At 43.1% G+C, this 25,191-nt stretch overlaps 3 protein-coding genes across 4 annotated transcripts in view; 2 read left to right on the top strand and 1 right to left on the bottom strand.

Moving 5' to 3' along the window:
• LOC117647140 (glucose dehydrogenase [FAD, quinone]-like) overlaps nucleotides 1–2,119 on the top strand; it is a 37,010-nt gene extending 34,891 nt beyond the window's left edge. For both annotated transcript variants that reach the window (XM_034388692.1, XM_034388693.1), the window contains exon 10: nucleotides 1,719–2,119. In XM_034388692.1, the coding sequence (XP_034244583.1) occupies nucleotides 1,719–1,859 (141 nt within the window). In that variant the 3' untranslated portion in view covers nucleotides 1,860–2,119. The remainder of the gene's footprint in view (nucleotides 1–1,718) is intronic.
• A 3,210-nt stretch (nucleotides 2,120–5,329) lies between these two features.
• Nucleotides 5,330–8,010, top strand: LOC117647749 (ubiquitin-like-specific protease 1A). Its single transcript, XM_034389646.1, has 9 exons — nucleotides 5,330–5,516; nucleotides 5,705–6,165; nucleotides 6,239–6,346; nucleotides 6,425–6,967; nucleotides 7,039–7,158; nucleotides 7,241–7,381; nucleotides 7,457–7,594; nucleotides 7,674–7,721; nucleotides 7,799–8,010. Exons 1-9 carry the CDS (start codon nucleotides 5,330–5,332, stop codon nucleotides 7,961–7,963), a joined length of 1,911 nt encoding a protein of 636 aa, XP_034245537.1. The 3' UTR covers nucleotides 7,964–8,010.
• Nucleotides 8,011–8,570: 560 nt separating this feature from the next.
• LOC117647750 (protein ALP1-like) lies at nucleotides 8,571–10,388 on the bottom strand. Its single transcript, XM_034389647.1, has 4 exons — nucleotides 9,818–10,388; nucleotides 9,608–9,749; nucleotides 9,415–9,507; nucleotides 8,571–9,320 (listed from the first exon to the last, which is right to left on the bottom strand). The coding sequence occupies exons 1-4, from the start codon at nucleotides 10,312–10,314 to the stop codon at nucleotides 8,571–8,573; spliced, it is 1,482 nt and encodes a 493-aa protein (XP_034245538.1). The 5' UTR covers nucleotides 10,315–10,388.
• Nucleotides 10,389–25,191: the final 14,803 nt, after the last annotated feature.

Raw genomic sequence — 25,191 nt, forward strand, 5'->3', positions numbered from 1 at the left:
TTTTGGGAGGGGTTGCCGCAGGTCTCTAAAGGCTGTCATGGTGGCCCCCGTTACAGTGGATCTCACGGCTGTCTTTGCGAGGGTGGCGGGATTCCTCTGATACCTTTGCGAGGTCAGTGGCACTCCCGCGAGTACTGCTAGTCCCGCGACACCCCCTCGACAGGTCCTGCCGCCCTCAGTGGCACCGGGTGCCTACCTCGTAGGCGCAAAATCCAATTACAAAACACCAATTATCTCCGTACCTAGACGTTTGCGCCCACTAGTTCACTGGTGAAAAATGGTCCCCTAGGGATGCCCGAACTGCGTGCAAATCACTGACACATTGAGGAAACTCACCCTGTATGTTTGAAACAAAACCTGCAAACTATTGTTTGAAATGGATGTCGGTTGCGAGAACCACAAGATAAAGAAGCGGCGAATGCAGAAACGGCCGAAATGGAGATCGGTCTTTGTTCGAGCGACCCGAAGGAGATCGGTCTTTGATCGAGCGACCCAAAAGACATCGGTCTTTGTTCATAGGACATAACGAGAAATAAAAAAATTATTCTGGGTGAACAGCTTCTTGGGTCAATGACACGTGGTTCAATAACACCTGGGTGAAACACTTGGGGGTGAATAGCGTATGGGTGAAAATGCTTTGGGTCAATCGCACCTGGGTGAGTCGGCCTAGAACCGCGTAGATCGTTTATGCACTTAAATGGCAAATTTCAATGCCTTCTCTACAAATCAAAGAGCGTACATTGTATGCTCTAACTGGAGCATGCCTGCAAGCACGCTCTAGCTAGCGCATGCCTGCCAAGCATGCACTTACCAGTGCATACATGCCATCAGGGGGCGGTAACACCATAAAGCAGGAGTGAGGCGAAGCTCTCGCTCCGTGCAGGAGTTACGGACTTCGAGATTATGAAAACCAGGCCATTGTTTTCAAAACGCTTTGCACAGATCGAAAGGGCGTCAAATTTAGGGTGCATTAGACGCATTGACCTTCCCAAAACTCTCAATTTTACCCAGTACAAAAGAGAAAATCGCGAACATGTTTACACAAAGATAGCGCCCCCGAGGTTTTTTCCTTAATTATTAGACTTATTGTATTTTTCGGTGTTTCCACTTTGGTTTTTCGAGGGCTGAAGTAGCAGGTAAGGGATTGCGAATGAGTCTAATGCACCCTTTATGTGATGCTCTTTCGATATGTGCAAAGCGATGGCCTAGTTTGAATAATCTCGAAGAAGACCCCTGCACGGAGCAAGATCGGAGCGAGGGCTTCGCCTCACTGCCGCTTTAGGGTGTTCCCGCCCCCTGATGCCATGTACACGCTTCCTGATGCAGGCAACTCCCTATCCCTTGTGCACTAGATGCATGCTTCAGTAAGCGTGTACATGGCATGTATGCACTAGTAATAGGACATTTTGTCCCACGCTATCTAGTGCATGCCTGTCCCACACTTGGATTTTCAGTGTACGAAGTACGGTGAACGCTGTACTTGCAAGTACGGCCAGTGTCTAACGGTGAATGAAGCCGTACCATTTTGTCACAGTGAACTGCAACATGTGTCTGTCACTACCTTTTTGTCGCAGTGAACTGCAACCTGTGTCTGTTACTACCTTTTTGTCGCAGTGAACTGCAATCTGCGTCTGTCACTACCTTTTTGTCGCAGTGAGCTGCAATCTGTGTCTGTTACTACCTTTTTGTCACAGTGAACTGCAATCTGTCTGTGACAGGTGCGCGGCGTGAAGGGTCTTCGGGTGATAGACGCGTCCGTGTTGGCGGAGACGACGAGCGGCAACACGAACGCAGTGTGCGTCATGGTCGGCGAGAAAGGGGCGGATCTCATCAAGGAAGACTGGAAGAGTCTTCACTGAAACATACGCAACACACTGTAGACTTAACCTCAATATACATTGAGAAGTCACCGTAGTGCTCAGTCCACACTCAATTTTTCAGTTCATACCACGCAAGGGGTGGCCCCGTCACCATTCTGCAAAACTTACAAAGATTGCATGGCATTTTAGGGTAATTTCTAAACATACGTTTGAACCATGTGGCAAAAATATACTTATTTTGGCAGGATATCACTTGCAATGACGAAACAAATGAAAAGGGCAGCAACCCTTAAAACCAACAGTCGCAAAAAACTGTTTTCAATTGTCTCCGGATCCCTATCCGAAACACGGTGCGAGCATCCCCCGAGCCCGACTGGCCAGGCAGCGCAACTTAAAGAATCGTCAAGGTCTTCGACTTTTCTTGAAGATAGAAAGAGCTAATTTATTTAATACGTGCAACGCCTTCCCATGACCCTTCCCGATTTCGACCCAGTGTGTGCCAGGCATGCACGTCTTTATGCATGCCTGCAGGCACACACCTCGAAGTGCATGCCTGGCAGGCACACACTTGCCGTCGCTAATACGCATACAAGCGTGCGAGGGGGTAAACACTTCAAGAAATCATGTACAGACTACTCGGTATTACGCTGTATTTCTGAGGTATTACACGTGTATTACGGCCTTAAAATGCAAAAATTTGGCACATTTGACCCGAAAAAGGTATTACGACCCCGTGCATTACGCGTAATACACGGTTTTTGTGTACAGGGTAGGGTAAAGTGCCGAACATGGATCGGGGTACCAAACATGGATCATTTCTGTTTGGGGGTCTATAAGTAAAGACCAGGTGACCAGATTCTAAATTTCTGTCTTTCCTTGCTTAGACTGATCCTTTGACTGTTCGATGTGAATCTGACAAGTTTGTAACTGCATCTCTCTTCTCTGCAGGGTTGCGTTTAGAAAGACATCTAAAACAGGCCCCCGAAAATCGATGGAAAAATGACGTTCAAAAAGGTGATTTTTGCACCCCTGATTCTGGGCCAAGCAATCACCGCAGTCACTTCAAAATTTTTCATCGTGCATTTTGGACAGACTACTTTGATATTTTGGGACTACTGAATGCATACCTTGCTTTGTGTCCGTACGCTGGTGGGGTGATCCATGATTGGACCACCCTAACCTAACCTTAGTAAAAATAGCCATATTTTCTTGTCCTCACAACTTCCAAAGTATTCGAGTTAGAGGTACCATTTTTGGTAGCCATATGACCAGTAAGGAATACATCAATATTAAATTCAGAAAAAGTAGTCAACCCATACTTAATTTCGATGTAGAGAAGATTTTTTGCTGAGCGATAGCGAAGCCCTTGCCGTGTTTGGGCGCTCCGAAAAGTGACTGGTCGTGCGTCTGTCTGTCTGTCTCTCTGTCCCTCTGTCTCTCTGTATGTAATCACTCACGTTTCTCAGCAACTACTGAACGAATAGTATCCAAATTTCACACCTGATGTCTCCTAAACATCCTACAGGGGGAGTTTATCTCAGATTAACAATTATCATCGTTTGAAATACCGTGAAACGGGGTAATTTCGGACACTCGGTGTAATTTCGGACAACTCTGCCCGGAAGCATTGCAATGATGCTCCCATCTAACGGCCAACTTGGAGGCTTGTCCCGTTGCGCGCATCGCATCGGCCACACTTAAAACTATCTGATCAATCACCCGGAGGCCAAATCCGGGGCAAACTCCAGGAGAAAGAGTGGTTTTTGTATTCAACCATTTTTACCTAAATTTGCTTTATGCGTAAAAACTTTGACTGGCAAGCCGGAACTGTCCATGGCCGGTTCATGAGGTGATTGTTTGTCGATTCGATCATCTTAAGAGCATACTGTGTCAAATTTTCAATCACCTGGGTCAAATAGTATGGTTTCTATGGGCTCAAAACTGAAAAAATGTTACTTTACGGGGTAATTTCGGACATACAAACGTCACGCCAGGGAGAGGGGGTATGTCCTGAACACTTTCAATTTTGCAAGGTTTGAGTGGTGGAAGCTGAAGAGCTCTTCTGAAAGTTGAAGAGAATCCAATAACAACGATAATCCCCAATTGTTAAGGTGCTACCACAATGCTCTCATACTTAAGCCATGTCATAGTTAGCATCTCATACCCCATGGGAACACCCACGTGATATCCACGTTGCATCCACGTGCAATAGGTGGATTAGGTGGATGGATTTTTTCCACCCAAAATCGACGTAGAGCGTTCGTCGATTTCACAGCGAAATAATTACTGCAAGAATTCAACGTCGATTCCACGTCGATGTTGCAGCGAATGAGAGACGCTGTTGATCGACATCGATTCCACGTCGATTTTACAGCGATATAAACGTTGCTATAATTCGACATCGCTTCCACGTCGATTTTGAGTCGAAGAAAGAGTTGCTGCGGATCGACGTTTAATCCACGTCGATCGTTTGTGGATTGTATAATCGTTGCTTGTGTTCAGCCGCAAACACTAATTGGATAGGAAACAACTGTTAAAATGCCGTGCACCGCTTCCAAGTCAAGACTGTTCCCCAGCTTGAGGAGAAAATCCGCTAGAACGTTGCAGAAAGCCCGGGTCTACCAAGGTGCGCGAGCAGCGCGAGGCACATCGCCCGCCTTCGTGTCGTTCCTCAGTTGGCTTCGTGGCGCAGTTGGTAGCGTTGCGGTGCCGTAAGGCACTGGTCCTGGGTTCGAATCCCGGGGAACAAAGAACATTCCATCAACAATTCGTCGGGTGCGAAGGTAACAAAAATGTAACACTGACTAAACAACAAATGCAAAAAAAAAAAGTTTTGTTTTGAAGAAGGTGAACATTTTACAAGAATATTGATCGATGAACTAATCCACGTCCCATCCACGCCGCCTCGCGCGTCACTTAAGGCTCGATGTCGACTCGACGATACACGTCGATTCGACGTGGGCAGTCAACATCCCCTCAACGTCGCATCCACGCTCATGTTCCCATGGGGTAGTTAGTGAGATATGGGCCTTTTGAGCAGGGTTGAGTGTTCTGAACTGTCCTCAGATTGATCTTAGTGATGAAATTAATTAATTTTAAGTTATTTCACGCGAATCGTCGTCTTGGTTAATAAATAAGGACAGAAATACGGGGACTACTTCGCCCCGCGCAACGCGGAACCCACAGCATGAGACATTTTACACGTGTAAACACTTTTCTGACGAACTCAAGGCAAGAAAATTAGGAAATTATCATCATCAAACTGTTCACTGTGACTCAATTTCATCAACATTTCGACTAAAATGCAAGAGAACCATGGATTATACAGATAGCAGACAGCCGCGGCGCGGACTACCTTCCCGGCGACGAAGTTCCGTCACCGGCCGAGAGAGGGCGTTGTTGAAGAGCGCGAGAAGGCGTCTGCGATTGTTTGTTTGTCAACAAGGTTTAAATGCCAACCGTCGCGCGTGGCGTCTCTAGTCAACAAGTCGTTATTGAATATAATTAAGATGAAGACAAGATCTCCTAGTCAGAGAAAGCCTCCTAAGAAGGACTTTGCGTCACCACGCCAAGTGGCGGTCCTTGTGGGACACCATCCAGTCCTATGGGATCCCAAGCACCCGCTGTACCGAAATGTCACTGCGACGGAGGCGGCCTGGCAGGACATTTCGAAACATTTTAAGGGGACTTTATCAGGTACAGTTCATGTCATTTTGTCAAGGGGACAGAGGCTTGAATTTCGGCATCCCATTCGTTGAATTTTCGTTGTATTTCGTGGAATTCAATGAACTAAGGCGTCCCATTTTTCGGAGGCCTATGTCCCCTTGCCATGCACTTAAAAGAGGTTCTGATCAGTGGACTTGACTCTTAAATGTATTTTTCAGCTGAAAACTGCAAAATTGAATGGCAAAGTGTCCGACGCATCAGATGCACGTATTACAATACCAAATTGAAGAAGGCAGCGAGTGGGTCGCAGGCCAAAAGAAAACCAAGAGAATTCAAATACGCGAAGGAGACGTCTTTCTTGGATGAGATTAACATAAGGAAAGACGAGCAACTAGGAAACCTTGAGCATTTAAGTGAAGAAGATGATGATGATGATACAGGAGGCGACAGTGATAGTGACAATAGTGAAACCGGCAGTGAAACTGATTTCCCCGTTTCTGAAGACGAGGTAGGAGGTAATCATAAGTCTGCGATGGATTTCAGTAATGAAATGGCTGAATTAAGTAATGACGAGAGGGAGAAGTTCAGATTCGATAAACTCAACAAGGCATTCACTGGCAGCCAGTCTGAGGTTGGGTCAACTCAGCACATCAATGAACCCTTTCGATCCCCACTCAAGGTTAGTTGGTGAGCAATAATTTTCTGTGAACTTGGAGAGTTTAGAACTATTTTGCCCATTTATTTCATTGCAGGATGTCAACGGAAGAAAAATTGAAAGGAAACCTCCTATGTTTGAGAAAAAGCCTCACGAGATCAAGGTCAAACCAAAGGCTTCTGTAAAGGAGAATAATAAAACCAAGGTAGGTAGGATAACATGATCTTTCTGGCATCTCCCTGTCATCAATATGCCTGTAAATTTTCTACCTTTTTTTTTCCAGAAGCAACGTCTTAAATCCCTAAAGTGGAATTACACTGAAGGTGACATGTTTGATGAGGATGATGAAGTTGCAGTAGATGAAGGCTGCGAGAAACCTAAAAAAAGGGGCAAGTCCAAGCTGCAGGTAAAGATGGAAGAGCAAGACACTAAACTTGAGAACAGGAAGAAACTGAGGGCTGAGATAGCACAACAAGTGAGAGAGAAACAAATTGAAATGGAAACAGCCCTAGCAAAACGGAGAAAAACTGCTCCATACCATGAGCATGTCCCAGATAGAAAGCAAACTTATCATTTTAAGAAGTCTGTGATAGAGCAGCCAGATTCTGATTTTCTAAAAAGTTTAGCTGAATCAATCATGCCTAAAGAGGAGGAGGATCCTCTTAATCTGTTCTTTATGTCACTAGCTGCTAGATGCAAGAACCTACCCGAACTTGTAATAGATAGCCTTGTTCATGATTTCTGGAAACAAATTAGTGAAGCTCGCCAGAATGTGTCAAAGAAGAACCAAGATTTTGTCTATCCAACTCTTAACTCTGAAATGCAGGTATTGATTGACCCATTGATCGCATGACCTTCATTCTCTTTTCAATGTTACAAAAATATTTTTTATTTCAGCAATTAATTAATGCCTCATTTGAAATTGACCCCAATGATGTGATTGTACATTTCAATGACCTTCACATAAGAGGATGTGACTTCCAAACTCTCAAGCCTGCAACATGGTTGAATGATATGGTATGAAACTTGTTTTGTTAACATTATTTGAATTGTAATTGAATCAGTAATATACGACCAGGCTCTCTTTTCTGTTTGGCAGATTATTGATTGTTACATGGGACTTGTGAGCCAAACATCAGGCCAAACATCAGGCAAATTGACGCTCGCTGTCACCTGTCACTTCATTACATCCCTGATCGCACATGGTATTGCAGGGCATAAGGGAACAATCAAGAGCAAGGTAAGCCAATATTTTCTTTCTCCATTACCAGAAATTAAAGTGAAGTAGAAATCATGCATACATTTCTATTTTCAGGAGGAAATTGAGGTTTTTGATTTTTTACTTGTGCCATTTTGTACCAACTCTCACTGGACTTTAATAATTGTGGATGTCAAGAGAAGGGTAATGACAGTTTATGATAGCCTTGAAAAGGAACATCATGGTGTGCTTCAGGTATTATAATATACAAATCTGTTTCTTTGATATGATGGAAAAGACCTTGTCTTTACTCATGTAAATCCTACATTTTCAGTTAGTGAAACTTTACTTCTCCGGTGATTGGACTACTGTACACGCAGAGGTGAGTTAAAATGCAAACAATGAAATAATAAATCGAAAGATTGGTTCAATATTCTGAAGAAAGCTTCATTATTTCAGGGCATACCTCGTCAAAACAATGGATATGACTGTGGCATTTTCATCTGCATGTACGCCAAGCACTTCTGCCTGGGGAATGGCTTTCAGTTTGGCCAAGAAGCAATGCCTCACCTTAGAAGTTTACTCGCTTATGAATTACTTACCACCAAACTGTTACCACTTTAAGTATTATTCCATTCATTTTATCTGTGTTCATTTTGTGATAGTAATTGTTTAGCCAATGTTAGAAGCTACACTAGTTATTATTTAATGTGTGAATGCATGTTATATGTCATATATTTATTTTCAGTTGTTTAGCCAATGTTAGAAGCTACACTATTTATTACTTAATGTGTGAAGGCATGTTTTATGCCGTATATTTATTTACTTGACAATGCATTCTATAAGATGTTATGAGATATTCAAAATATTTTAAGTAGCTCAATTTCTTATTTTTGTTAATTTTGCATTAATTGCATTTAACTTAGCTATCTGTACGAAGAAGCTTTATTCATGTTTGTGAAGTGGGTGATAGTTCCCTTATAATATTGTTAGGAATGGTTCGTATTGAATTCATTGTTGTCCTCTTGAATTTATTTATTATGTGATAGCTAGTCCCTCATAAATTTATTTATTCAAGTTATTAAAATGACAAATAGATTTCCATAATAATTGTTTTTATTTCATCACAAGTATCAAGTATTTCAGCACAATGATGTAAAATTGTGTCAAGAGGGCTGAAGTTAGAATTGCTACCAAACTGGAGCATCATGCAATTGGATCACTGATTGATTCATAACATATATGCTGACTGAAGTTGCCAGGGCAACGGATTTTCTACAAAGTAGGTCACCAAGCTCTCGATAAATTCTTCTTTGCTTACATCAGTATCCTCTCCAGCTTCAGCAACTTCACCCCTCAACCTTTCCAGGATTTCTCTTTCCTTCACTGGATCCTCATTGCTATATCTGCCATAAATTACTTCACCATTTTCACCAATCTGATCACAATACTCTCCACGAACTTCCCTCTTGCTCTTCGGCGGCACACTCTTGACATCTTGCAAATGATAGTTGTGAAGGGCACAGCAAGCGAGGACAGTGGAGGTTGAGGAAACAACGTCTGTTTGCATGGGCCTGTCCAGAACTTCATATCTTTTCCTCATTATTCCGAAGGTGTTCTCCACATTTTTTCTGGCACGGGATATGCGATAGTTGAAAATCCTTTCCGCTGGGGGTAGGAATTTGCCTTTGAAAGGAGTCACCATGTTGACACTCCTCCCAAAGGCAGCATCTCCAACCATGAAGAATGGGGTACTTTCCAATTCCATTCCCTCCACTGGGCAAGGTGGGGGAATGTTCAGTGCTTTGCGCCTCATTCTCCGGCCCAGGGAAGAGCGGTGAAACACATTCCCATCCCCTCTTCTCCCACTTGCACCAGCATCTGCTATCAAAATCTTGGATTTTGCATCTGCTACCACCATCAGGATTATACTGTGGAAACCTTTATAATTAAAGTTTTTGGACCCACTTCGAGCCGGTTGCTGTGACAAATGGAACAAAATCCTGTGTTACATGTGATATACATGCAAGTATATCGTACTTTTTCAGTGAAACTAGAAATTCCTGATAAACTACCTGCAAGCGAATGTGTTTTCCATCAACTCCTCCAATGCAATGTGGCACTTGCCACATTGCTTCATACTCTGATGCAACCCGGAGCCAAGCTTCCTGCAACAAAGGTAAAAAAAAAAACAGTTTAAATCTGAAGAACTTGAACATTGTGAAATGTGGGCACGATACTTTTGTCTTTACAGTTGAATTCCCTTACCTGTGTTGGGGTTTCAAAAACAAGTGGCTCCAAGACAGTCCATATCACACTTGTAGTCTCAAATACTATTTTTGATATTGTCTCTTCACTAACCAGAAAATAGTGCATCAGCTGCGTGAAAGTCTGGCCAGTTGCAAGGTACCTGCAGAATGTTAAAGGATGAGATTGTGGTGCAGAATGTAATAGAAGCATGGTTCCAAGGGTTCTTACCTCAGTGTGATGGCAAGCCTCTCACCCGGAGGGATTACCTTACGCCAGGCTTTTTTGGTGACGTGTGGCTCGATCAAAACTAGCAACCTGTCAAAAGCCTCAGGTGTCATCCGAAACATGCTGTAGAACATCTCCGGGTCCTGCTCTTTCATTATGGGGATAATTGTGCACCAGGGCCCCATGTCATCGTGATGCTCCAGTGTGGGCCTAACCCACCACCTCCTTGGATTATGAGGTCTGCTCTTTGAGAGCACCAGCCTCCTTCGACCTTCCAACAAGCACAAGAGCGAGACACGCTTGGCTTTGGCTTCTGTCCTCCATCCTGCAAAAGAGATTGTCAAAGTGAAGTTAACGTTATCGCCATCAAGAACCCACATGACCAAGGGGAAATAAGCTACCAGAAAAAAGGGTAATGAAGGTGCGTCTAAAATGAACTGACACTCATCGAAAGGGACACCAAATTTGAAGCTTATTTCCTCTTGCACACAAGTTCTCATCTTACTCACTATTGCTAGAGCATCTCCTCGGGCAGTGCTTCTTTATCACCCCCATGTCACGCCAATGTATTCACTCTCCACAAGCCGCGCACGACGATTTACATTTAAATCTTGTTTGCAAACAAACACTGAAAATCTATTGACGTGACTTCGTGCCGCTGCAGGGGCGTGAATTAAGTGTCACGCCATTAAACGGCATGACAGAAAAGTCACGCCAAAAATCGGCGTGACTCTAAAATTCACGCCAATTTCTGGCGCGAATTTCTTGTCATGCCGCTTTTTGGCGTGACTTTTCTCATAAAACGCGTTGTCATTCACGCCAAATGAGGGTGTGACTCACATGTCACGCCATTTTTTGACGTGAATTTCATGTCACGCCAATTTTTGGCGTGACTTTTTGTCACGCCATAATTTGGCGATGTGTCCGACCATTACGTTTTCAGTGAACGCTGCAGCCACGCACGACGGTTGGCATTTAAACGTTGTTGACAAACAATCGCAGCCGACGCCTTCTCGCGCTCTTCAACAACGCCCTCTCTCGGCCGGTGACGGAACTTCGTCGCCGGGAAGGTAGTCCGCGCCGCGGCTGTCTGCTATCTGTATAATCCATGGTTCTCTTGCATTTTAGTCGAAATGTTGATGAAATTGAGTCACAGTGAACAGTTTGATGATGATAATTTCCTAATTTTCTTGCCTTGAGTTCGTCAGAAAAGTGTTTACACGTGTAAAATGTCTCATGCTGTGGGTTCCGCGTTGCGCGGGGCGAAGTAGTCCCCGTATTTCTGTCCTTATTTATTAACCAAGACGACGATTCGCGTGAAATAACTTAAAATTAATTAATTTCATCACTAAGATCAATCTGACGACAGTTCAGAACACTCTACCCTGCTCAAAAGGCCCATATCTCACTAACTATGAGATGCTAACTATGACATGGCTTAAGTATGAGAGCATTGTGGTAGCACCTTTACAGCGGTTGCTTTGTAAACTTCGAATTTCATAACAATGGGGCAAAGCTACATCTTTCATACTTAGTTTTATGTGCATGTCCTACCTTAGTGTCAACGACTGTTTTGCGATTAATTTTCTTTCATGTGACATGAGAGTTGCCCTTGGCGAATGGCTGCATAGCTCGCCGGTTCACTACAATTGAAATGCAAAGCTTTCCACTGAGCCCCTGTATCTTCCTAACCGTACATACGACACGACTACTTGCCTTTCATATGCATGTATGTGATCGTATGTAATCTTGTAGAGAAAGATTTAAGATTCACTTTTCGCGTAATAAAGTAAGGCCCGAGTTGCCTATGAAAGCTAATCGGTCAAAAATTTAAAAATAGAAGCGTTCTAAATGGCTTTACTAGTTCCACTCACTATTCCTGAAATCAAACTACATATGAATGCAATTACATGACTTCAAATTATGTATGACCACCCCTACCTTACCTTTACATCTCAACCCTTACGAATTTCTCGTATAATCATATTGGCACTTTAGAAAGAGACAGTGATCGATTTTGGGACCAAAATCAGAACGAAAAGTCGTTTTTTCCAGGGGTGTCCGAAATTACCCCAAAACACGGGGTAATTTCGGACACTGCTTCGGACCCTCCACTGTAAAAACGGTGAGGTGCAGATAATTGATATAAGCGCCAAAACGAAGCTAAAGGTGGGTAGATGATAAATTTTAACCCTCAAGTCCATGACATCACCACAACTTTCACAATTTCAAAAAAACCTATCAAAAGTGTCCGAAGTTACCCCGTTTCACGGTACGTATATTATCAGTAATATAGGTAATATATGTGTAATATATAGTAATAAAAAGTAACATAAAGTAATAAAGAGGTATTATAGAGGCGGAATTGGGGTAATATGCAAGTAATATCAAGAACCTATAAAGCCCCAATCCGACTGACTCACTCACTGACTCACTCACTCATAGAAATGTTTGGGGTGAAGGAGTGGTCGTAGAGACTTGCGGTTTTTTCCATTCGATTCCAAATTTTATGGGAAAATTGGGAAAAATCCCAAAAGTTGAAAATTCCTCACCGTTTCCGAGAAAACCTACTTTATCTACAAATAACAGGAAAAGTAGCGATATACATCGGCAACTTTGGCCCGTCCCGTACATTCAGAAACGTACGAATTTCTCCTATGTTTGACCCTGACGGGAATTAAATCTGAGTCTGGGGTTAAAATAAATGTCGTTTTCGTCATCAGCACCCTCAAAAACATCGGAAACAATGCAAAAACTCGAAAAAAAAAGAATGTTCCAAAAATACCCCGCTGGGATTTGAACCCGGGTCCGAACTTCTCCGATTTGCTCGAAACTGGCACCATTGGTTTTCTCTCGTCGCCCCGATTCCAAAAATACCCCTACATGCCCTCCTAGCTGCATCCGTTGCCGAGATCCTCCTCGACCCCATGTAGACCATGATGCACCTGCAGCAGCGCCCCCGGGGCTCGGATCGGATTTGCTGCCACCGGGCGGTTCTTAGGGTCACCCAAGGAGGCTGCATACCAAATTTGGTCAAGATCGGACCACGGGAAGTCCTCGGACGAACGAACGAACGGACGAACGAACGAACGAACGAACGGACGCACAGCATGCATCATACTATATGCCCGTCCCTCCGTCATTTTTTTACAAAAAATAAACGGGACGGGCCAAAAAGGGGAACAAATTCCTCACCGTTTCCGAGCAAACCTACTCAATCTTCAAAAAAGGGACCGACCGACTAAAAATTTTTATTCGCCCTATCGGTAGGTCTGGTCGAGACATTTCCGAAACTGTGCCGCAATCGGGTCTCCGTCACTGGCAACATCCTCAAAAACCGATTAAATAGGCCTAAATTCAACAAAACCCACTCAATCTTCAAAAAAGGGGACCGACCGACTAAAAATTTTTATTCGCCCCATCGGTAGGTCTGGTCGAGACATTTCCGAAACTGTGCCGCAATCGGGTCTCCGTCACTGGCAACATCCTCAAAAAACGATTAAATAGGCCTAAATTCAACAAAACTCACTCAATCTTCAAAAAGGGGGACCAACCGACTAAAAATTTTTATTCGCCCCATCGATAGGTCTGGTCGAGACATTTCCGAAACTGTGCCGCAATCGGGTCTCCGTCACTGGCAACATCCTCAAAAAACGATTAAATAGGCCTAAATTCAACAAAACCCACTCAATCTTCAAAAAAGGGGACCGACCGAGTAAAAATTTTTATTCGCCCCATCGGTAGGTCTGGTCGAGACATTTCCGAAACTGTGCCGCAATCGGGTTCCCGTCACCGGCAACATCCTCAAAAACGATTAAATAGGCCTAAATTTAACAAAGTCCACTCAATCTTCAAAAAAGGGGACCGATCGACTAAAAATTTTAATTCGCCCCATCGGTAGGTCTGGTCGAGACATTTCTGAAACTGTGCCGCAATCGGGTCCTCGTCACCGGCAACATCCTCAAAAACGATTAAATAGGCCTAAATTTAACTAAGTCCACTCAATCTTCAAAAAAGGGGACCGACCGACTAAAAATTTTAATTCGCCCAATCGGTAGGTCAAGTCGAGACATTTCAGAAACTGTGCCGCAATCGGGTCCCCGTCACCGGCAACATACTCAAAATCAATCATCAATTGTCATCAAGAACCTATAAAGCCCCAAAATCCGACTGACTGACTCCCTCACTCATCAATCAAGGACCCATATAGCCCCAATCCGACTGACTGACTCACTGACTCACTCACTCGTAGAAATGTTGGGGGTCAAGGAGTGGTCGTAAAGACCTGCGGGTTTTCTTATTCGATTCCAAATTTAATGGGAAAATTGGGAAAAATCTCAAAAGTTGAAAATTTCTCACTGTTTCCGAGCAAAGCTACTCAATCTTCCAAAAAGGGGACCGAATGACTAAAAAAATTTATTCGCCCCATCGGTAGGTCTGGTCGAGAATTTCCGAAGCTGTGCCGTAATCGGGACCCCGCCACCGGCAATTGGGCAATCATCTTCAAGAATCTATATAGCCCCAATCCGACTGACTGACTGACTCACTCACTTACTCACTCAAAGAAATGTTTGGGGTCGAGGAGTGGTCGTAGAGACTTAAGGTTTTTTTCCTTTCACCTCTATCCTTGTCAAAGCAGTCTTCAATATTTTCCGGACCTTGTATGCACCCATTGACTGCCACAGTAGCCAATGCAATACAAGCTATCTATTTGGGCAGTAAAAGTAGCCTTATTATATGGTCAAAAGCGGTTAAATAGAGCTTCCAAAGAAGCAGGACATTTACTTCCTTAGAAAATTTGCCTTTGCTCACCACGGACTTACTGAAAATACTTCGGCACGCGCTCCACACATGCGGGGGTCTGGGGGCGGAGCCCCCAGCGAGCAGCGCGAGTATCAAGAACCTATAAAGCCCCAATCCGACTGACTCACTGACTGACTCACTGACTCATAGAAATGTTTGGGGTGAAGGAGTGGTCGTAGAGACTTGCGGTTTTTTCCATTCGATTCCAAATTTAATGGGAAAATTGGGAAAAATCCCAAAAGTCGAAAATTCCTTACCGTTTCCGAGAAAACCTACTTTATCTACAAAAAAGGGGAACAAATTTCTCACCGTTTCCGAGCAAACCTACTCAATCTTCAAAAAAGGGGACCGACCGACTAGAAATTTTTATTCGCCCCATCGGTAGGTCTGGTCGAGACATTTCCGAATCTGTGCCGCAATCCGGTCTCCGTCACTGGCAACATCCTCAAAAAACGAATAAATAGGCCTAAATTCAACAAAATCCACTCAATCTTCAAAAAAGGGGACCGACCGACTGAAAATTTTTATTCGCCCTATCGGTAGGTCTGGTCGAGACATTTCCGAAACTGTGCCGCAATCGGGTCCCCGTCACCGGCAACACCCTCAAAAACGATTAAATAGGCCTAAATTCAAAAAAACCCACTCAATCTTCAAAAACGGGGACCGACCGACTGAAAATTTTTATTCGCCCCATCGGTAGGTCTGGTCGGGACATTTCCGAAACTGTGCCGCAATCGGGTCGCCGTCACCGGCAACATCCTCAAAAACGATAAAATAGGCCCAAATTCAACAAAATCCACTCAATCTTCAAAAAAGGGGACCGACCGACTGAAAATTTTTATTCGCCCCATCGGTAGGTCTGGTCGAGACATTTCCGAAACTGGGCCGCAATCGGGTCCCCGTCACCGGCAACATCCTCAAAAACGATTAAATAGGCCTAAATTCAAAAAACCCACTCAATCTTCAAAAAAGGGGACCGACCGACTGAAAATTTTTATTCGCCCCATCGGTAGGTCTGGTCGAGACATTTCCGAAACTGTGCCGCAATCGGGTCCCCGTCACCGGCAACATCCTCAAAAACGATAAAATAGGCCCAAATTCAACAAAATCCACTCAATCTTCAAAAAAGGGGACCGACCGACTGAAAATTTTTATTCGCCCCATCGGTAGGTCTGGTCGAGACATTTTCGAAACTGTGCCGCAATCGGGTCCCCGTCACCGGCAACATCCTCAAAAACGATTTAATAGGCCTAAATTCAATAAAATCCACTCAATCTTCAAAAAAGGGGACCGACCGACTAAAAATTTTTATTCGCCCCATCGGTAGGCCTGGTCGAGACATTTCCGAAACTGTGCCGCAATCGGGTCCCCGTCACCAGCAACATCTTCAAAAACGATTAAATAGGCCTAAATTCAACAAAATCCACTCAATCTTCAAAAATTCCAATGCTAACGCATTGCACGGTGTTCCGGTTGTGGAAATAAATTTGAAGTCTGTCGTCTAAACGTTAATTACGTTAATTTTACCGTTATTTACGTAACTTGGAATCCTACCGGCATTTTTACATCCCCAAACCTGATTCAGTTAACACAATGACCATCTCAGTCCATCTCGCGATCTCGCAATTTACAGGGCTCATGATCGTCAAACTAAAGTCATCCGCGTTTCGAAACCACCTCTCCCGAGTTTATAAAGTTCGTCAAACCAACGTCGTGCTGGTTACAGAATTGAGGAAAACATCACAAGAGAACCGCAACCTTTAAAAGCAAGCCAAACAATTCAACCTCAGCAACAATGGAGGGGCAGTTTCAATGCGCGACTACTCGTTTTTTCAGCCTCGCGATTTTCGAAAGGGCGCAGACGCCGAGAAAATTGTTGCCAACCCCCGACAATTAATTTATTGCGTCTTTTTTGCTACGAACTTTTTACTGACAGACTTCAAAGATGTTCCAATGTCGGGACACCGTGCAATGCGTTAGCATTGGCATTTTCGAATTTCACGGCGTTTTGATTTCTTTTTATCGGCGACTTTAAATTTTGACAGTTGGTACGATGACATCGTGTCGTTGCCATGGTGACTTTTTTTCATGTTTTAACTATTTTGTCAGAACAGACATGATTTTTTGTCACTTTGATGAGGCAGGATGCTTAGTTTTGGGGAGTAGCACATTTTGTCTTTGAAACGTTTCTGGAAAATGTGAAGGGATAAGGGTGCTTCATTGTTGCAAATTTATGTTTTTGTCGTTTACGTTAAATTCTTACGATAAATTTTCGAAATTTTCAGCAATTTTCATTTTTTTATGATAAGGAGTAATTTGGCGGGAACCATTTTTAGATTTGCGTCGGCGGAAGAAAGAATCTGAGCCGTCCCGGGCAATAGGGGTCCTCCTTCGTCGGAACCCCTAAAAAAGGGGACCGACCGACTAAAAATTTTTATGCGCCCCATCGGTAGGTCTGCTCGAGACATTTCCGAAACTGGGCCGCAATCGGGTCTCCGTCACCGGCAACATCCTTAAAAACGATTAAATAGGCCTAAATTCAACAAAATCTACTCTATCTTCAAAAAAGGGGACCGACCGACTAAAAATTTTTATTCACCCCATCGGTAGGTCTGGTCGAGACATTTCCGAAACTGTGCCGCAATCGGGTCTCCGTCACTGGCAACATCCTCAAAAAACGATTTAATAGGCCTAAATTCAACAAAATCGACTCAATCTTCAAAAAAGGGGACCGACCGATTAAAAATTTTTATTCGCCCCATCGGGAGGTCTGGTCGTGACATTTCCGAAACTGTGCCGCAATCGGGTTCCCGTCACCGGCAACATCTTCAAAACGATGAAATGGGCCTAAACTGAACAAAATACAACCGTTTCCAAGCAGTAAAAGCCATGTAACATATTGCGTCTTAAACCTGGCCGGAGAAATCTGTAGAAATCAGAAATGAAAGACGCAAAAGAGGCCCATTAGTTTGGCCTTCGGTCACATAGACCATAATGAACACAGATCTTATTCTTGTCAAAGCAGTCTTCAATATTTTCCGGACCTTGAATGCCGTTGACTGCCACTGTAGCCAATACAATACAAGCTATCTAATTGGGCAGTAATAGTACCTTAAAAATTAATGGTCAAAAGCAGTTAAATAGACCCTTCCAAAAAGCAGTACAGTTACTTCATAAGAAAATTTTCCTTTGGTCACCACGGACTTACTAAAAATACTTCGGTACGTGCCCCACACATGCGGGGGTCTGGGGGCGGAGCCCCCAGCGAGCAGCGCGAGTGATAATATACAGGCAATATAGCCACCGCGTACGAAGTAATATATGAGTTGCCGACCCCTCGCACGAAGGCTATGAGACTCACCAGGATTATTTAGAACCAAAGGAAAAACCTCTAAGTTCTAACAAGTTTTATAAAGTTAGTAAAAACCTCCCCAGAAACCTCGGTTAGGACTCGGGTTCTCCTCCGAACGAGTTTTTAATCTGTAGGCAATTATGTTATCATAATCAGGACAAAATTTGGTTCCGTTATGTCTACACATTTAGCACACAACTTGGAACTAACACAATGACAAAAAGAGGTAATGTAAAATCCTATGAAATCTAGCAGACATGACCCACAAAGTCTTACAAAAACAAACAAAAGTAACTTGCGGGAGTTACACTGTTAGAAATTAGCTCCGAAATTTTATGGAGAAAAACCCTATAATCACGTTCATGGAGACTCTATTCATTTTCCATTTTTTTTCGGAGAGATTTACTCAGGGCTTAAACAGATGTTCTTCAGAGCATTCCTTGGGTCCAGATGGGAGGTAAAATGCAAGTCTTTTCTCAGACATATTAAAGAGGACTTTGCTGAAGCATTTTTTGGTCTGAAATGGTCAAAGAAGGGACAGTCTCATTCAAGCTCATTTGACTTACATCCTGTAGCTTTCCCTTAATATTATGAAAACTGAGCTCAAGAAGTAGGGGTTCACCTTTCCCTCAAATTTTAACTGGTTGCAAACCTTTTTTTCGTGTTTTTGTGATAGTGAAGCATGCATTTTTGTTCAAAATTCCGAAATTTTTCGGAGAAAGCCCAGAATTTGCATTTATGGAGAGCTCCATGCAGGAGTTTCGGAAAATCTCCATGATTTTTGCATTTTTTTCGGAATTTTCTGACAGTGTACGAGACTATGCATTTAACCCACATTTAGCACACAACTTGGAACTAACAATGACAAAAAGAGGTTGCCTATCAGCTCCTAGTACTTAAAACCAAACAAACAACTTACAGAAGTAGGCAATAATGTAAATACCATGGGGTTCAAGTGGACTTGAACTGTTTTAATAAATCCCTCATGACACGGGTGTTAACGGAAATCAGGGATGACAAAGTTTGTTCCCGGGAACCACCAGGTTGAGCCTCTTCTTGAAAATCAGCTCCTAACTGACTAAAACAAAGCCTGCACCTGTAGGCAGACTCTGGTGCATCTTATTTTTCCTGCTTTACAACCTACAAGCAAAAGCAAAATATAAGTTGAGAAGAAAATAAAACTTTTCTACTTCAGTAATTTGAAAAGTCACTGATACTAACCACAGGAGAAGCTTGAGCTTGAACTCGTGGAATAGCCCCTGAGTCATTGAAACGTCCTCTCTTCAACGGAGGAGTAAACCCAAAATTATTGAGAGGCAAGTGTTGCTGCCTCAATGGACTCTGCAAACAAAACAAATTTTAAAATTTAAAAAAATATGTTTAACAAAATTGCACATCACTTCAGTATTGTCAATTAAAACTTACATCAGACAAGGTGATCACCTCAGTTGGTTCCTGCTTCACAACCTGGAAGGAAGAGCAGAAATTAATAATAAGAGAAACTTCTTTACTGCCATGCCGTTCTAACTAAAGCTCACCACTGAAGCAGGGTCTTCTGGTGGTTCATTTGGCATTTCCAACTCCCAATGGTGGTAAAGGTCATAGTTTCCGTAGTCATTGTCGTCAGATTCATCTTTTGGATTCTGCAAAAAAAGCAAGAGGAAAAATTAATGTCACCATGTAAATTGGAGCAAAATAGTTGAAGATGGGTGAACTCTCTTACCGAGGGAGCAACCACCTGTTCTGCCTGAACAACTTCTTCGGCGACCATGGCAGGATCTAGTTAGTCAGCGACCATGGCATTATCTGGTTGGTCAGCGACCATGGCATGATCTAGTTGATCAGCGACCAGGGCATGATCTAGTTGGTCAGCGACCATGGCAGGATCTGGTTGGTCAGCAGCCACCTGTAAACATGACAATGTTAAGGCCAGGGACAGGTGAAAAAATGATCTCAGAAACTGCTGGTCCAAAACTTCTTATTTTCTGTCAAAATCTTACTCTTGATGATAAACTATTTCACCCAAAATCCCATCCCATAATATCAAGCGGTTCCTGAGATACAGGCTTTTTTATAATTTTTTAAGTGTTTGTTAAAAAATTCCTGTGCGTTTCCCATTTTGGGTTATTGACCTGACCGACATATTTTTTTGTTCGTCTAAGTCCAAAGAACAAACGCAAGTGACAGATTTTAGTTTCCGGCACTGATAGCAAAATACCAACTTTTCAATTTTGATATTTTTCAAAAACCAAAGATTTTCCCTTTTTTTGTAAAAACCGATATCCAAAACCATACTTCTGGGTGGAATATACAAAAACTGTCACTTGCGTTTCCTCGCAATAACCTACTGAGTCAGTGGAAAAAATATCATTGACGATACTTCAAACTGTATGCGCACAGGACCATTCAAATGTTAAAAAAATGTCTTCGGAGAAAAGGGCGTTTAAAGTTTGGTGACAGATTTTAATGGATTTTCAGCCAAAAAAATCTCCTTGCGCATACTATTTTGTCGTAAAAGGTTGACCTGGATATTTTTCACTTCTTCGATTCATTTTTAAAAGATCCCAGCATGCACAACTGAAAATGTCCATTACATTATCATTGGCAAGCTTCTAAAGCATGCATTTCACTTAAATTGATCAACAATGTACAAAATAGACAAGTTTTAGTGACTTCTTAGATGAAAAAAGCATGTGATTACTAATATAATGGAAATTTTGAACTAGGCATGCTGGAATCTTTTTAAAATGAATCGAAGAAGTGCAAAATGTGAAGATAAGCCTTTTACGTCAAAATAGTATGCGCAAGAGGATTGTTCAAGATACGGCTAAATAAAGCCAAAACAGTCCAAAAAAGACAATTCGACTGGGTTCAAGACCTAGCATATGCCTTCAAAAATCAAATCTTAGTCTCTTTGAAGTATGATTTCATATTCCCAACAAATTATGACAGTGGGGTTCATTTTGAAAATGGCAAGATTTTCGCTAGACCCCCCCCCCTCCCCCCTTGATGGCAAAACGGACAATTTTACTAAAGGGTCGTAAATGCAGGAGTGTGCGAAAAGATGTATTTTAAGCACTTCCAGGTCCCGGATAGTCGAAGTCCCGACAGATCCTGAAAGAGGAAGGTCCAAAGGACCATTTTCCACCCAGAACTCATTTCATTCAATTTCACCAAACTTCTTCATTTTTTCACCTGTCCCTGGCCTTAATACATGACAAACAGTAATATTTAATATAATTAAAATAGAGGGATATAAAAATGATAAGTGAAGAAAGGTGTGTACCTCAATGCCATTCTCTGGTGGGGTCGCTCCTATCAGCACCAGTATTCTGCGGTAATGTTCTGGTAGTCCCGCAACATGATCAGGGTGAGGGAGTGGCATGCCCGGAATTGTTCTCATTCTGTATGCCCTACGGGCACGCCCTTTGCATGCAGCCCAAGCCTGAAAAAAAAGAATCTCTCCTTTAGTAAAACTGCATTGCACTTCAATTAAATTCATTTTAAGAAAAATTATGGAGTATGATACTTACAGCTTTCCATTGCTTGCCATCCTTCTGAATAGCGTCTGGGCCTGAACTGTTGAGTAAGGCGGCAATTTCGTCCCACTTTCTTTTGGATCGTGCATTTCCACCCGGATGACTGAGGTGCCCTGTCAGTAGCTCCTTGTCCTGGAACAAGAGGGTCAGCAGAGTGCTCCATTGAATGTCAGACGGTCCATAGGCATCTGAAACACATAAATCAGAATTAATATACAAGAAAGAAATTATTACAAAATGTATCAAAAGATTCTTGGGGCCAAGTCCAATGGCCCTTAGGACTCTAGAACACTCCATAAGTGTTTACACCTGGCACAGTTCCAGGATTCACTCTTGAGACACTTACCTTGTAGTGCTATCCATGAATTGTTCCTGCCGGTTTGGTCTGAATGTTGATGATTTGTTTCTTACAGTATCTAGACCGCTGGGGCTGGTTTTCATGTTCCAACAAATTTTTCAACACCTCAACTGCCATATCTTGAACCCTCTGTCTCGAGTGCAAATAAGATTCTTGCTGCTCTTCACAGAACTGGGGTGTGAAGAGCAGCAAGTATCTTATTTGCACTCGAGACTGAGGGTGAACAAATACTAGTTCAAGATATGGCAGTTAAGGTGTTGACAAATTTTATCTCAAACGGAATAGTTTCATCATTTGCACCATGTCAAGCATTTTGAAGTTGTGCCCAGTGTGTCGCCCGAGGAAATCTTAATGCTGACAGTCAGAGCATACTCGTAAACTCGATAGTTCTGTACACGGAAAAAAGGAATTCGTTGACCCAACGAAAATGTACGTTGATTCCGTGATAACCGAAAAAAATTTGTTTGAGCAACGAATAGTTTGTTCAACGAAGAATTTGTTGGTACGACGAACAATTCGTTGGCGGAGTAAAAAAGTTAGTTGGAGTGACAAAATCATGACTTTGTTCCTTTGACGGATATTTTGGTTGCGCTAACAGATTGTTAGTTTTGCCAACAAAAATTGTGTTACTCAAACAAAGTTTTCGTGACTCCAACAAATTTTTTCGGTTATCACGGAATCAACGCACATTTTCGCTGGGTCAACGAATTCCTTTTTTCCGTGTAAATTTGAACTGTCCGATCAGCACAAAGTGGTTATGTAGTCTGCGAGTGGGAGCTGGGCTTTCATCATGTCATCAGGAAACATGGAAACCAGCCCCAACGGTCTAGACTGTAAAAAACAAATCATCAACATTCAGACCAAACCGGCAGGAACAATTCATGGATAGCACTACAAGGTAAGTGTCTCAAGAGTGAAAATACGGTAATCACGATTTTACGCTTTAGCAGAGGAACAAGAAACGCGGGACTGCATAACTGTAATCGACAAATAGTAATGATTTCAAAAATTGTGGGCCGTCAGAAACACGAGGGGGAAGGACCACTGTAGGCAAGGTAATGCTCCAAGCCTCTCGATCCGTCTACATCCAAGACTTAAGATACGAAAACTTCGAAGCGAGTGGTTCCTAACCAATGATCTTGATTCGTAAAAAGAAGTAAATATGTTCAACAAAATTGCTTAACAATCGTCAAAACTCTGGCGTTGCTTCCGACAGAGGCATGCCGCATGGGGTAAGGTTAAGGACCGCGACAAGGCACGTTGGGGAGCCGAAAGCAAGCGCAAATGGCATGAGTTTACATCAGAAATTACTTTGAAACATCAAATATCGAGATTAAAGGGCGTGATTGATCAATGGCGAGGAATAAAACCAAGTTGCGAAAACTCTCATTGCACGTGTTAGGCACGACGATTCCCGTACGATTTTCCTAATCCGTTTTTCCTAATCCGATTTTCCTAATGAACTCTTTTCCGAATGGATACTTTTTCCTAAGGCATCAAGAACCTATAAAGCCCCAATCCGACTGACTCACTCACTGACTCACTCACTCATAGAAATGTTTGGGGTGAAGGAGTGGTCGTAGAGACTTGCGGTTTTTTCCATTCGATTCCAAATTTTATGGGAAAATTGGGAAAAATCCCAAAAGTTGAAAATTCCTCACCGTTTCCGAGAAAACCTACTTTATCTACAAATAACAGGAAAAGTAGCGATATACATCGGCAACTTTGGCCCGTCCCGTACGTTCAGAAACGTACGAATTTCTCCTATGTTTGACCCTGACGGGAATTAAATCTGAGTCTGGGGTTAAAATAAATGTCGTTTTCGTCATCAGCACCCTCAAAAACATCGGAAACAATGCAAAAACTCGAAAAAAAAAGAATGTTCCAAAAATACCCCGCTGGGATTTGAACCCGGGTCCGAACTTCTCCGATTTGCTCGAAACTGGCACCATTGGTTTTCTCTCGTCGCCCCGATTCCAAAAATACCCCTACATGCCCTCCTAGCTGCATCCGTTGCCGAGATCCTCCTCGACCCCATGTAGACCATGATGCACCTGCAGCAGCGCCCCCGGGGCTCGGATCGGATTTGCTGCCACCGGGCGGTTCTTAGGGTCACCCAAGGAGGCTGCATACCAAATTTGGTCAAGATCGGACCACGGGAAGTCCTCGGACGAACGAACGAACGAACGGACGAACGAACGAACGAACGAACGGACGCACAGCATGCATCATACTATATGCCCGTCCCTCCGTCATTTTTTTACAAAAAATAAACGGGACGGGCCAAAAAGGGGAACAAATTCCTCACCGTTTCCGAGCAAACCTACTCAATCTTCAAAAAAGGGGACCGACCGACTAAAAATTTTTATTCGCCCTATCGGTAGGTCTGGTCGAGACATTTCCGAAACTGTGCCGCAATCGGGTCTCCGTCACTGGCAACATCCTCAAAAACCGATTAAATAGGCCTAAATTCAACAAAACCCACTCAATCTTCAAAAAAGGGGACCGACCGACTAAAAATTTTTATTCGCCCCATCGGTAGGTCTGGTCGAGACATTTCCGAAACTGTGCCGCAATCGGGTCTCCGTCACTGGCAACATCCTCAAAAAACGATTAAATAGGCCTAAATTCAACAAAACTCACTCAATCTTCAAAAAGGGGGACCAACCGACTAAAAATTTTTATTCGCCCCATCGATAGGTCTGGTCGAGACATTTCCGAAACTGTGCCGCAATCGGGTCTCCGTCACTGGCAACATCCTCAAAAACCGATTAAATAGGCCTAAATTCAACAAAACCCACTCAATCTTCAAAAAAGGGGACCGACCGACTAAAAATTTTTATTCGCCCCATCGGTAGGTCTGGTCGAGACATTTCCGAAACTGTGCCGCAATCGGGTCTCCGTCACTGGCAACATCCTCAAAAAACGATTAAATAGGCCTAAATTCAACAAAACTCACTCAATCTTCAAAAAGGGGGACCAACCGACTAAAAATTTTTATTCGCCCCATCGATAGGTCTGGTCGAGACATTTCCGAAACTGTGCCGCAATCGGGTCTCCGTCACTGGCAACATCCTCAAAAAACGATTAAATAGGCCTAAATTCAACAAAACCCACTCAATCTTCAAAAAAGGGGACCGACCGAGTAAAATTTTTATTCGCCCCATCGGTAGGTCTGGTCGAGACATTTCCGAAACTGTGCCGCAATCGGGTTCCCGTCACCGGCAACATCCTCAAAAACGATTAAATAGGCCTAAATTTAACAAAGTCCACTCAATCTTCAAAAAAGGGGACCGATCGACTAAAAATTTTAATTCGCCCCATC

Source organism: Thrips palmi, unplaced genomic scaffold, assembly GCF_012932325.1.
Source record: "Thrips palmi isolate BJ-2018 unplaced genomic scaffold, TpBJ-2018v1 HiC_scaffold_2, whole genome shotgun sequence".
In the NCBI taxonomy this organism is placed as follows: Eukaryota; Metazoa; Arthropoda; class Insecta; order Thysanoptera; family Thripidae; genus Thrips; species Thrips palmi.